General features: G+C 34.2%; 1 protein-coding gene across 4 annotated transcripts in view; it reads left to right on the top strand.

The window, feature by feature from the left end:
- Positions 1–13422, top strand: part of LOC105866637 (disintegrin and metalloproteinase domain-containing protein 32-like) — a 141069-nt gene extending 127647 nt beyond the window's left edge. For all 4 annotated transcript variants that reach the window (XM_075997369.1, XM_075997368.1, XM_075997370.1 and 1 more), the window contains exons 20-24: positions 1089–1127; positions 7209–7247; positions 10229–10267; positions 12507–12555; positions 13320–13422. In XM_075997369.1, the coding sequence (XP_075853484.1) occupies positions 1089–1127; positions 7209–7247; positions 10229–10267; positions 12507–12531 (142 nt within the window). In that variant the 3' untranslated portion in view covers positions 12532–12555; positions 13320–13422. The remainder of the gene's footprint in view (positions 1–1088; positions 1128–7208; positions 7248–10228; positions 10268–12506; positions 12556–13319) is intronic.
- Positions 13423–15167: the final 1745 nt, after the last annotated feature.

Genomic DNA, 15167 nt, shown 5'->3' with positions numbered 1-15167 from the left:
AATTCATTGTTTTACTCTGGCGTTGACTTTAACACTTAGTGGTTTGTAATCTTAGTCTCTTTTATCTTTAGTCTGTATGATTTTCCCATGAGCATTCTGCGTGTGCTATGTTGTAGAGACAGACATGTAGGTTGTTTGGTTTTTTATTCTATTAAAGCAAAAATATTTTAAATAATTGCAGAGTGTGGCATTCAAGAATTGTGGTAATTATAAACTGGGTCCTAAAACCACTTTTTGGAGGCTTGGGATTCTTTCTTTTCATGGTAATGCATATTTCCACCTATATATGCCCATTTCCCTGCTGCATTCTAAAGGCCACAATGGTCAGAATTTTTAGTATTCTTGTTTCATTGTTGATATAGCCCCTTCTGGCTCCCAGGTTTAGTTAAGCATTCACTTACAGTTTTTTCACATCCAAAGGCCTGGAACCTCACCTCTTTCTAAGACAGGGCTATTAACTCTCTAGCCTCAAAGATGCATAAATGGTTTAGATACTCTGCAGTCATTCAGTCATAGCTTCTGTTTTCCCTGTGAGCTCTCAGTTTTATCATTTTTATTGTACCAGAAGTATTTCCTTGTTGTTAGCCTCAGTTGTGCACTAAATATTTGCATCATTTTCTTTTCAGCACTCCTCTATGTGAGGAATAAAAAGGGGAAACTTCTTTGCCAAGACCACTCTTCCATACTGTCTACAAATCATAGATTTTAATTTACAAAATGTGATATTTCTTTAACAATGAATAAAAAGCTAAAAGTTGGGGTCTGAAGATCAGAATCAGACATTCAGGGTCAAACCTATACTCTGTGTTTAGAAGGGATAAAAGGAAAAAGCAAATCTGCACATTTTTGATGTTCTCTTCACTGCAGGAGTTTATTTTTGGACTTTTTGTGAATCATGTATATAGGCAAATAAGAATGTTACTTATTTGAATCTTTGGCCAATGACCTTTAGAAAGAAATTATTTTATTTATTGGTAACCAGTCTTGTAAAAGAGATAATACTACTTATAAAATGTCCTGATTTTTATTTATGTAGTTGACAAGCTTTCTTAGTACTTACTTGAGACATTATTTTCAATTTTTTTTAGATCCAGATCAGAAGAAAGCACTCACACGTATGCCAGCACGTAAGTGGGTTAGATATGTTTTTAAGATACATGTAGAAAATTAAGAATTAATTGATAAATCACAATTCATACATAAATATTTTTCTTAATATGAATTGGTAAAGCAATGCACTGAAAATTAGACTACTAATATATACTAATTGAGTTTCTAATTATTCCTTTTTTCATTTAATAAATGTTTATTAGGCATCTACTGCTAAGGAAACAAGAAGTAAAATAGCTGAGTCTAATGAGAGAGAGGATATGTATAATTAGTGAGAAAAAACATATATAGTACCTGGAAGTTACCCAACGTGGGTTATATAGTCATGCGCTGCATAATAACGTTTCATTCAGTGACAGACCATATATGTGATGGTGGTCCCACAAGAGAGTAATGTAACTGAAAAATTGACTAATGATGTAGCCATCATAACATCATAGAGAAATGCATTTGAGTAAACTGAAAAGCTTCTGCACAGCTAAGAAACAATCAACAGAGCAAACAGACAACCTACAGAATGGGAGAAAATATTTGCAAGCTACACATCCAAAATTTACAAAGAATTCAAACAAATCAACAAGGAAACAAACAAACAAACAACCGTATTGAAAAGTAGGCAAAAGACATGAACAGAAGCTTTTCAAAAGAAGAAAGACAAATGTCCAATAAATATATGAAAAAACAAGATGTGGAGGTTGAAGGCAGTGACATTTTACTATCTTCACCCTGTGTATGCCTAGGCTAATCTGTGTTTTTGTGTCTTAGTTTTTATTTTTAATAAAAAACGTTTAAAGGAAAAACATAAAAGATTTGAGGCAAAGATATAAAATGTAACCAAAATGTAAAAAACAAAACCAAAAACAAACAAACAAACAAAACCGATTTATCAAGTGTGGGGCGGGTGGGAGGGGGAGGAGGGCATGGGTGTATACTTACATAATGAGTGCCATGGCACCACCAGGAGGATGGACCCGCTAGAAGCTCTGACTTGGCGTGGGGGTGGGGGTGGGGGTGGGAGGAGCAGGGGCAATATATGTAACCTTAACAACATTTGTACCCCCATAATATGATGAAATAAAAAAACTTTAGACACTAAAATTGTTTTCTAATTCTAATGTTTGCTATAATTTGAACAGTGATTTGGAGATATTGCAAAATGATTGGAATTTTGATTTTAGTTGGTTAGGAACCTCTCTAACACCAAGTAAATAATGTGTATGAAGTATCATATGTCAGGTAAATTTCAGTGAATGTTAACCTTCTTTCTCTTTCTCCACTTCAGTATAAAGTAGAAAAATAAATTATTCATTGTTCAAAAAAATTTTTAAAAGAGGAAAAAACCTCTAAGGATATAAAGATAGAAAATATTTTTGTACAGCTGTATGACTTTATGTTTTAAGCTAAGTGTTATTAAAAAATAGTCAAAAAGTTAAAAAATTAAATGTATTAAAGTAAAAACTTTACAGTTGGCTAAAGTTAATTTTTTTATTGAAGAAAGCAAAATATTTTTAAATTTAGTGCAGGTTTAGTGTATACTATTTACAAATTCTACAGTAGTGTATAGTGATTTCATAGGTCTTCACATTCACTTGCCACTCACTCACTGACTCACCCAGAACAATTTCCAGTCCTGCAAGCTCCATTCATGGAAAGTGCCCTAATATAGGTGTGCCATTTTTTTTTTATCTTTTATACTGTGATTTTTTCCTATACCTTTTCTATATTTAGATATACAAATACCTACCATTGTGTTACACTTCTCTACAGTATTCAATACAGTAACATTCTGTACCTGTTTGTAGCCTAGGAGCAATAGGCTACACCATATAGCCTAGGTGTGTAGTAGGCTATACCATCCAGGTTTAAGTATATTCTGTGATGTTTGCACAATGACCAAATCACCTAACAATGCATTCATTCACCTAATAATGTATCCCAATCATGAAGCAACTCATGACTGTAATAGAACACTTCTTGGATAAATAAGCAAATGTATGACATTTTATAGATTAGGACAGAGCTCGTGAATCTAGATGTATACATTTATATAATAATTATGGGTTGGGGAGAGCTAATTACATTGACCTATTTGTTCCTTTATTTTTGTCATCAGTAAGAAGCATCGTGTCACTATTGATGTTTCTTAACTGTGAACTTAGTTCTCACTGTCTCAACATACTGTGAAGTGGACTCAGTATTCTCTTTCAGTGTGAAAACCCTGCCTTTTTTCAATTTTCGAAATGTCCTGTCTCTTCAAATATTGACTCTCCCCCATTCGAAATCTTCTGTTTCTCAATTCCTTCATGTTTATTTCCTAACTTGTCTTTTATATGTCATTATTCTGTTTATCTAGTATTTTGGGTAGTTTCCCTAAACAATTTAAAAATAAGCAAATCTTTTTTTCAGCTTGGTTATTTATTCTTTAATGAATTCTGTTCCTTTTTTACCCTCTATGAAAATTCTAGGATTATTTTCAAAAGTTTTTCTATTATCTCTATATTTTTTAGATTGCTTTGGCTGTTGACATCTCCTCTTATTGGCTTTTTTCTTTGTAAGGTTATGTTAAGTGGCAATGATTGTCTCATGGGAATTCTGCATATCCTGCTTTGCAGAAGCCTCCTTGTGGAGGTTATGTTTTGCCCTCCTATGTGATAAATTTTACAATTGTTAACACTTGGAGATACAGGTTTCAAGGGAATCATGAATTGATGTTCTGATCCTGTACTGGGTAAAAGGCTTAAGGCTTATACTTGTTTATGTGATGTTTCTTCCATCTGAATCTCTAAGCCAATTTAAGTGCCTAGGGTTCCTGTTTCTTTAGGTGTTCGTTTGCCGTCTATACTTCTTAAGAAGCAAATTCCCTGATACGTCTCAATGTCTAGTGGAAACAAGTTTTACTGTCCCCCTCTCATAGATGGCGTGGCCTTTCATGGCCCCCAGGCTTACGGGAGGAGGTCAGCTCTAGCTTTCCAAGAGGTCCCAGCTCCTTGTAAGCTAATGTGTGTACCCGATTCATGTACGTCTGGGGCCATTCAGCTTCAGTTTCTACTTGCCTTTTGCATGTTCAATTTTTTTTTTTTTAACTGTTACTGGAAATGTCCCTTTCTTAAAATTTTAGTTAGTATTTTGGGTTATTTTTTTCGCCATTTCTCCATGTGTGGGATAGGAGGAGAAATTATCCCATCAACCCAATGGGATTGCTTGATTATTGGATATTAGTGTGGGTTTTATTTTATTTTATTTTACTTTTGGGGAATTGCATTTTTATTTATTACTATTTCTGTAGATTTAGGGTGTAGAAGTGGTTTTATGTTACATGGATGCATGGTAAAGTGCTGAAGTCATGAATTTTAGTGTACCCTTACTCAAATAATAAGATTGTACCCAATAGGTAATTGTTGACCCCTCAGCACCCTTCTGAGTCTCCAAGTCCATTATACCACTCTGTATGATCATGTGTACCCATTGTTTAGCTCCCAGTTATAAGTCAGTCGATGCAATCTTTGTTTTTCCATTCCTGAGATATTTCACTTAGGATTATGGCTCCGTTTCATCCAAGTTGCTGTGAAAAGCATTATCACATCCCTTTTTATGGCTGAGTAGTACTCCACGATGTATATATATCACATTTTATTTATACATTCATTAGTCGGTGAGCAGTTAGGTTGATTCTATATCTTTGCAATTGTAAATTGTGCTGTGATAAACATATGAGTGCAGGTGTCTTTTTTATATAATGACTTATTTTCCTCTGGGTAGATACCCAGTAGTGGAATTGCTGGATTGAATGGTAGGTCTACTTTTAGTTCTTTGAGGTATCTCCATACTCTTTTCCATAAACATTGTACTAATTTACATTCCCACTAACACTATATCAGCAATCCTTTTTTTTTTTTTTTTACCACATCTATGCCAATATCTATTGTTTTTTGACTTTTTAAAAATAGCCATTCTGATGGGTAAGGTGATACCTCATTGTGGTTTTAATTTGTATTTCCCTGATGATTAGTGTTGTTGAGCATTTTTTCATGTTTGTTGGCCATTTGTATATCTTCTTTTGAAAAATGTCTGTTCATGTCTATTGCCCACTTTTTAATGGGGTTATTTGCTTGTTTCTGGCCTGATATGTTTGAGTTCCTTGGTGATTCTAGATATCACTCCTTTGTGAGATAAATAGTTTGTGAATATTTTCCCATTCCGTAGGTTGTCTATTTACTCTGTTGGTTATTTATTTTGCAGTGCAGAAACTTTTTAGTCTAATTAAGTTCCATTTATTTATCTTTATATTTGTTGTTTTTGCTTTTGGAGTTTTAGTCATAAGTTCTTTGCATAGGCCAATGTTCTGAAGAGTTTTTTGTAAGTTTTCTTATGGAACTTTTATGGTATCAGGTCTTATATTTAAGTCTTTAATCCCTCTTGAGTTAATTTTTGTGTATTGTAAGAGACAGTGATCCAGTTTCATTCTTCTATGTGTGGCTCTCCAGTTTTCCCAGTACCATTTATTAAATAGGGTAATCATTTCCCCAGTGTATTTTTTGTCTGCTTTGTCAACAGTCAGTCGGTTGTTGGTGTTTGGTTTTATTTCTGGATTCTCTAGTCTATTCAGTTGTATCTGTATGTCTATACTGGTACCATGCTATCTTGGTTGCTCTCACCTTTCACTATGATTTGAAGTTTGGTAATGTGATGCCTCCAGATTTGTTATTTTTGCTTAGGATTGCTTTGTCTATTCAGGCTCTTTTTTGATTCCATATGAATTTTAGGATTTTTTTTTCTAATTCTGTGAAAAATGACGTTGGTATTTTGATGGGAATTGCACTGAATCTGTAAATCACTTTGGGCAATATAGATATTTTAACAATATTGGTTCTTCCAAGACATGAGCATGGAATATTTTTCTATTTGTTTGTATCATCTGTGATTTCTGTCATTAGTGTTTTGCAGTTCTCCTTGTAGAGATCCTTCATGTCCTTTGTTAAGTATATTCCTAGATGTTTCATTTATTTATTTTTCGCAGTTATTGTAAATGGTATTGTGTTGATTTGATTACCAGTTATCTGCTATTAGTGTATAGAAATGCTACTGATTTGTGTACATTAATTTTGTAACCTAGGATTTTACTGAATTTATTTATCAATTCTTGGAGTCTTTTGGAGGACTCTTTCAGGTTTTCTAGATATAAGATCATATATAATCAGCAAACAGGGATAGTTTGACCTTCTTTTTTCCAATTTGGATGTTCTTTATTTCTTTCTCTTGCCTTACTGCTTTGGCTAGGACTTTTATACTATGTTTAGTAGAAGTGGGGAAAGTAGAGATCCTTGTCTTGTTACACTGCTTAGGGGTAATGCTTTCAACCTTACCCCATTTGGTATGATGTTGGTGGTGGATTTGTCATATATGACTTTGGTTATTTTGAGGTATGTTCCTTCTATGCCTAGTATGTAAGGGTTTTTATCATGAAGGGGTACTGGATTTTATCAAATGCTTTTTCTGCATTTATTGAGATGATAATGTTTTTTGTTTTTAATTCTTTTTATGTGGTGGATCACATTGGTTTTTTGTGTATGTTCAACCATTCATTGCAGGCCTGCATGACTCCCACTTGATTGTGATGAATTATTTTTTTATGTGCTGTTGGATTTTTTTTTTGCTTATAATTTGTTGAGGATGTTTGCATCTTTGTTTATGAGGGATATTGGTCTGTAGTTTTCTTTTTTTGTTGTGTCTAGTGTGGGTTTTGAATCACAATCTGTAGTGATTTATTTATCAATTGGGGAAACATTAGGTTGGAACATGAAGGCCAGAATCGGCATTTAAAATCAAGCAGATATTTTGTGCTGGAAAATGAAAGGGGGCAAATAAATCTCTGTTTTCTAGTTTGTCTCCCTAGTTGAAGATTTGAAATTTAGACTCTTTATGGCCGTGGTATATGAGTAATTAAGACTTTCAGTTGTTTGCATACACTAATTTAGCAATATTTTGTAATTATTCATTAATGTTGGTATAAAAGAATGAATGCAGGTTATAAAATGATATGATATTCATTCATTTGTTTAGAGGCACTTTTTTTAGCATATTTTTTTACTCTCATTTAGAACCAGATCAGAAAGTGGCACCCAAGCAGATACTAGCAGGTAAGTAAATTAGCAAATATTTCTTATAATAAGTGTGTGTTAAAAATCAAGATGAACAAATCAATAATTGACAATTCATTGCTATGATTGAGAAGTCACAATTGGTAAAGTATGGCACCTGAAAACAACCTGTTAGTATCTGTAACTAGTGAGTATTTGTCTAATAAGTCAATCTCTTCTTTCCTTTCCTACTTTGGAGTCAGGAGTTAGTATCAGCAAACTAAAAAGAGTTGATTTCTGTTATCATATTCTCTTTTGTTATTGTGACCAAGGGAGTTATCATAAAGTGCTCAAACACAGCAAGTCTCAGTTCCTTTTTCCTCACCTTGGGACATATGTCTAATTATACTCTGTCATCTCAGATGATGATAAAGGCCATGTTTATCTTGCTCAACATTGTATAGCCAGCATGTAGCAGAATGCATCGCTTAGAATAAGTGATAAATGAATATTTGTTGAATGAATAAATAATTATCTTTGATCTTCATGTACACACAGTCAAACAAAAACACAGATGTAAAGGTACATAGACAAATCTGAACATGTGTGAGTGCATGCATGCATACACACGCATCTGTGTATCTGAAGTTGTAACTTCCCCTACTTCTTCCTCTTTCATCATATCATCCCTCATCCTGAAACCCTGTTAACATAATTAATATCTCTCCTAGGATTTTCTTTACCTACATTGTGTGAAGGATGACAGCATCACCCATAGGAAAATGAATGTACATTTCAATTGGAATAGTTGAATTTGGAATGTTATTCTCTTGGTCTAGCCTCTGGCTTAGTGTGCACCATAGAAACATTTTTAGAATAATTATTCCTTTAAATTTTAACAATATGACTTGATATTGTTGCTGTGCTTTAGGATCTAACATCCACAGTAGTTTTGGGGTCATCTCTCTTTGGAGTAGTTTTTAACTGGTGGAAAGTCAGTGGGAAATGCTGTTGAAGCCAAAAGCAGGCAGAGAGGCAGAATGAATCCCAGCATGGGTTATATTAGTACTGCTTTAGTATAATTAATTTAAAATGTCTAAATGCTATCAATATTTCCAGTCTTTTCCTAAACAAGGATCTTAGGCCACTTAATAGCAAATTCTAAATACTAATCTCCTATATTATTGTCATTTGGCTTTTAGCTTCTTCCAGGTTTTTACTGACAAGACCATACCTTTCATTAGTCACTGTATTATTATCATTTTTTCATTAAAAGAATACTCACTAGTATTCAAAAACATTTACATGATTGCTTTGCTCACTCTTCATTCTTGAATCCATTTATTTTTCATTATGGGTTCGATATCCTTTTTTCTGATGTACAGCCCTTCTAGTTTCAGTTAGTGTCCATGTGTTAAAAGCCTGAGCATGCTTTTTTCCACACCCACTTTTGAATAATAGATTAAATGGTTATAGACTCCTAGTTGAGAGTCACTTTTCTGAAACTCTTTTAAAATATTCTGTTGTTGTAATGTCAATTTACTATCATTGATGAGACCTCAGTTGTCAGTCTTATTAACCTATTTATTGTCTCCCGATTAATGTGTGTTTTTTTCTAAGTGGCTTCTAAAGTTTCTTTTTTGTCCTGAATATTTTATTTTCCTATTATATGTTCCAATATAATTTGTTTTTATTTACCCAGCTCTAGATTTAATGTAGCTTGTGATATGAGGACTCAGGTCATTAATTCTTAAAAAAACGTTCAGTCATTATCTCTTCAATTATTGACTCTTCCAATTCTTTCTCTTCTCTCTATTGGAAATGTCTATATTTAGGAGAGTCTTCACATTTTAGCCTCAATATTTCTTAACTGGGCTGTTCATATACTATGGTTTTTCACCTCTCTGGCATTATTTGATTTCCTCCTATCAGTTTCCAAATTATCCATCCACTTAACAGCTGTCATTTTCTTGCCTTATTCCTGCCTTGATCTCTGTGGAGATCCCAGACATTTCTATTTTAAAGGCTTTTATATTATCTGTTGATCTTGATGTGTGTATTTTTTAAAATTTTACTGTGGCTGTAGACATTAACATACAGTAGTTTGTAATTTTAGATTTGCAAGCTCATCCTCAGAGGCAATGGTTGTTCTCATGAGAATGCTGCCTGCCCTGAGTTGTAGAGGCGCATACTGGGGGGAGGAGGGTGTTTCAGGTTTGTCTCCCCTGGAATATTAATGTTGTAATATTTTCTATACTCGCTGGCGTTCAGACTTGCGGGTAGTGGACTTGAGCAGTTGAGGCCCTGCCATGCGACACGGTACAGGCCTGGGGCTCCTGCACCTCTAGGGGATCCTTTTCCGTTCCCCATGGCTGAGACAATTTGCCTGTTGCATTTTCAAGTCCGGTGATTATACCTTTTATTATCTCCACTCATGACTACCAGACTTACAGAAGCAGCTTCATTCCAGCTTTCCAACACATAGAGATCCATGCCCTCAACTCCTTCCAAGTTAGGGTTATGAAAACCGCATCTTTTAGGGCATGAGTAATTCAGCTTTAGCTCCTACTTTCCCTCTAAACTTCTAATTTACTTATTCATTTATTTTTTTTACTGATAGAAGAAAAAGCCTTTTCTGGCTGTCGATCTCAGTTATCTATTACATTTTTGTGCTATTCGGCATTTTTGTCTTTGTGGAATAGAAAGGGGAAGCTGTAATTTACAAAATGTGGTAATTTATGTATCAACAAATAAAAACTTAACTTGGAGCCTGAATGACAGATTTAGAAATTTAGGGTCAAATTTATATTCAGTGATTAAAAATCAGGAGAAAAAATTCTCTGTTATCTTGATTCCCCATTGGAGAATTTAAATTTTGTACTATATGTTGCACTTGGTGTTTGGGTAAATAAGAATGCTATTTATTTGCATGCCCTAAGTGTTTAAAGAGTTAGTTTTCATATAAAATTGTCTGCTTTTAATTCTCAAAGTACGCAAGTTTCTTAATATTAGCTTTCAGACATTATTTTTATTTCTCTTAGATCCAAGTCAGAAGGTAGTGCCCAAGGAAATACCAACAGGTAAACAATTTATGAAGTATTATCCATAAATAAATATTCATTAATTCTTAAAAAAACGTTCAGTCATTATCTCTTCAATTATTGACTCTTCCAATTCTTTCTCTTTTCTCTATTGGAAATGTCTATATTTAGGAGAGTCTTCACAAGACTCTCCTAAATAAGAATGAAAAATAAGAATGAAAAAGTTGATAATTCACAGCTAATTGCTCAGTAGTTTTTGAGCAGCCACACCTGATAAAGTCTGCACCAAAACTAATATATTAATATTCCCTATTCCAGGAATAAGTGTTAAACTCAATCTTTTTTTTTTCTTTCAGTTGACTAATTTTTTTTTGATTGCATACTCTTGTGGTACATAGGAAAAAAACTAGTGAAATTTAATAAGAAACAAGATACTTATAATCAGTTTGTAAAACTAATTCATAAGCTGAGCATTTTTGCATCCTTTATGCTGGGATACATAAAGAGAAATATCACTTCTTTCTTTGGATTTTATTTACACCCCAAAATTCAATATGAACAACTGAGTGTATTCAGGAGGAGTTTATTTAAGAGGCAGTATCATAAATACACTAAAATCCTACAGTTCTGATAGGCCTTCAACATCCCACAATTGTGTCAACCAGGGTTCTCTGAATTTTTTTTAAGTTTTTAGTTTCCCGTGCTTCACAGCTGTGGCTTTGTGACTCTTATGAAACTATCAAATATTTACTCGTCTGTTCATCGTTCTTTCTCCCTTGTAGAGTTTTCATTTTCTTCTGCCGTCTAGTATTTTTCCTTAAAGTGACCTCTTTTAGTTACGTTCAACCCACTGCTATTGCAGAGTATCCTTTATACCTACAAGTAAAGTTTTGTAGGCTACACCACAACACCACAACATTGCATAGTTTTTGTCTTCCCTGATGAAGTCACTCCTTTCATTAGGAAAGCTATAATATTTCTGTATCTAGTATTCTCTCTTCTGGATGTCTCCTAACATAGTCACTCTTTTGGAGACATTAGTTACTTTCTCTAAGCTAAGTATGAGGGGAAAAAAGCTGATTTTCTTTGTTGTCCCCACTCTGTCACTGTCACCAAGGGAGTTGAGATAGAGTGCTAAACACTGCAGTTCTCCCAACCCTTTGCCCGCCTAGAAGCATTACCCTCCCTTTGTACTCTGAAATCACTTGAGGGTAATGAACATGTTTATCTTGCTGACCTATATATAGTCAGCACCTAGCAGAGTAAATATTCAATAAATACTCATTTAACAAATGAGTGATTACTCTTGAACTTCACATATGCACAGCTAATTAGTATTGTAACGACTCCAGTTGTCCCCTCACATTGTCTCTCCTCAAAGAATATGCCACTCACATAAGCATCCTCTTCTAGAAGTGGTGTTCAGCTAGATTGAAGGATAGACAGGGCATCACCCAGAGGACAGTGTACATTGCATTTGAAGACTATAATTTTCAGTGTTAAGCCCTAAGTCTAGCCTTGTGTTTGGCGTACACCAGAAAGGCATTCTTTGATTATTCTTTCATTTAAATTTAATAGGCTAAGCAGACATACTTTATGTGCCTTACTATTATAACACTTAGTATATTTTCTTGTACTTCTGTTCTTTTTACATTATTATTGTCATTGTTATTTTTCTATTGGAAAGCCAGTGGAGGATCTTGGTAGAGCCAACTCCTTGGGTAAACAGAACAAGAATTTTTTTTTTAAATGCCAAAAATCTTATGTGTATATATATGTCAGTAGACTCACTAGTCCATATATATAAATCCCTTTATTGGCTTTGAGGAGAATGAACTGTATTTAAATAGGAATTGTTCATGGCCAGAATAATAGGAAAAATCAACTATAAGTTTTGAAGGTATAAAATAGAAGAGGTAGGGAAAGGATGGGGGGTGTAAAATGATGCCACTGTTATCACTGAGTTCTCTCACTAATCTTACTAACTATAGTATCTTATCTGTGAATTAATCCTGATTAATTTGTCTTCAATTCATTCTTTTCTCTCCCATTCTTTTAGTTGGGGGATAAGGAATCTGTGGCTATAGAGAACACAAAAGATGCCCAAGAATTTTGATTTTGAATTTGGTAAAAATTAGTATAAAAATAGAAATTTGGCAAATATTTCTAACACAACTTTGAAAGGAAAGTGGAAAAAAATTCTGTAAAAATAAACATGACATAACTTTGAAAGATTGAATCATATCAACCTAAAAACGTTATTTCCTTATATATTTAGATCCAAATCACAGGAAAGCAAATAGCAGTGCCCAAACACATAGCAGTAGGTAAGTATATCAGGAGGTGTTTCTTAAAATAAATATATGTTTGAAATTAAATGAAATTGATAATCTACAGTTAATTCCTAAGTATTTATTGGGTAAATGAATTGGTAAAATACTACACCAGTTAATAACCTACCAATCTTTATAACCTTATTATTAATGAATATTTAAATTACTTAATCTATTTTTTCTTCAGTTTAGTAAAGTTCCCTTAAATTTGTTGAGAACTTACTACTGTTGATAGAATGGAATGAAAGAGTTACAGCCAATAAGATATAATATCTGTAAATTAGTTTATTAAACAAATTCATAATCAGGGCCATTTTATCCATTAGGCACAATGCTTGAATGCTATGAGTTTTTAAGAGCCCCACAAAACGGTTTATAGCATGAAAAACCAAAAATAATTGGCTGCAATGTATGGAAAAAAGTAAAATTAATATGGTGTTCAATTTCTAAGAAATAGTAAAAATATTAATTGTTATATTCATAAACATTTCATTAAATTTGAAAAATGTTAAATTTTCTCATTTGCAAGTACTTCTGATTAAATATTTTGGTTCCTTAGAAATCGCAGAGAATCATGAAGTATATAAGTTACTCATGGCCAAATAATTTCATAAGCAAACTTTACCATTCTTTCAAGAATTCTTTTTTCTGCCAAATGAATTTTACACATGGCAGTACCCCAACTATCTGTATGCATTGCAGTGGAAGAGAATTTGCTACCAGACCTTGAGCGTGTGTGCTTTTGTTTTCTTCCGCAGTAACTAGTAATACCCTCGGAAGGCAATGGGCACTGAGAAATGAAAGTTCTGCTTTTGCTCCTGTGGTCACAGCTGAAGGAAACAATAAACCAAGTGAAGACCAGTTTATGTGCCTGTGTGTCTGTTTTTATCTCTCCCTCCTCTCCCTCGGAATGCAGCCCCTAGGGCTGCGGTTCTGCCACTTCAAGGCCCTTAACAGAAAGCATCCAAACTCAGGAATCTCCATCCCCACTTGATTCCCTGAGCTCTTCCCACTCTTGCTTTGCCCCTAACAACACCCCCTTTTGGTTGACTGCTTGGGGCCCCAGATGCATCAGGTCCTTGCTCAGCCTCATTTAGGACCAGCTGTGGCCAGTGGGCCATGTTCCTCCTCCTGCTCCTGCTCAACAGGCTTGGCTGGCTGCTATTGCTTTTCTCTGTTGCATTAGTTTTCTCTATTCCACTGGTTGCACTTTTTATTAATTTGCTCTTTTCCTAGCATCTTGACATGAAAATTTAGATCACTGATTTTACATTTTCTTTTCTAAAGCACCTGACAGGGCTCTAATGAACTCAATCAGGAATGAAAAAGGAGGAATTACAGCTGACATAATGGAAATATAAAATCTCATCTCTGTATACTATAAAAATCTCTAGGCACATAAACTTGAAAACATGGAGGAAATGGACAAATTCTTAAAATTACACAGTTCCCTTGGCTCAATTAGGAAGAAGTAGAATTCCTGAAGAGACCAATATCAAGTACTGACATTGAGGCAGAAATAAAACCTTTCTAAAAAAAATGTCCTGGACAAGATGGTTTCACAACCAAATTTATCAGACCTACAAAGAACTGGTACCTATCCCTGCAGAAATTATTCCACAACATCGAGAAGGAAGATTCCTATCCAACACATTTTATGAAGCCAACATCACCCTGATACCAAAGCCATGAAATGACTCAACAGAAAAAGAAAGCTACAGATCAATATCCCTTATGAATATATATGCAAAAATTTTCAATAAAATCCTAGTATATTTAATTGAGCTTCTCATAAAAAAAACAAATTATCCATCATGACCAAGTGGGCTTCATCCCAGAGATGGAGTGATGGTTCAACATATGCAAATCCATGAATGTAACTCACCACATAAACAGAAGTAAAAACAAAGACCGTATGAACCTTTCAATAGATGCATAAAAAGCATCTGACAAAATTCAATGCCCTTTTATGATAAGAACTCTTAATAAAATAGGCTTAGAAGGGAATTATCTCAAAATGATAAAAGCCATATATGACAAACCTACAGCTAACATCATACTGAATGGGGAAAAATTGAAAGCATTCCTTCTTAGAACTGGAACCAAAGTTGCCCACTATCAACACTTCTATTCAACGTAGTGCTAGAAGTCCTAGCCAGAGCAATCAGACGAAAGAAATCAAGGATATACAAATGGTGGCAGAAGAGGTCAAACTGTCATTCTTTGCTTGCGATATGATCTCATATCTAGAAAACCCCAAAGATTTTGCCAAGAGACTACTGGAAATAAGTAAGTTCAGGAAAGTCTCAGGTTACAAAGCCAATGTACACAATTCAGTAGCATTCATATATGCCGACAACAGTCAAACTGAGTACCAAATTAAAGACTCAATACTTTTCACAATAGCAACAAAGAAAATAAAATACCTAGGACTATATTTAACTAAAGATGTGAAAGACCTCTATAGGGAGAACTATGAAACACTGAGGGAGGAAATAGCACCAGATATAAACAGTTGAAAACCATACCATGCTTGTGGATGGGCAGAATCAACATTGACAAAATGTCTATACTACCCAAAGTGATGTACAGATTCAATGCAATCA

The sequence above is a fragment of the Microcebus murinus genome, chromosome 24, assembly GCF_040939455.1.
Source record: "Microcebus murinus isolate Inina chromosome 24, M.murinus_Inina_mat1.0, whole genome shotgun sequence".
In the NCBI taxonomy this organism is placed as follows: Eukaryota; Metazoa; Chordata; class Mammalia; order Primates; family Cheirogaleidae; genus Microcebus; species Microcebus murinus.
This window is presented reverse-complemented; position numbering and strand designations above follow the sequence as displayed.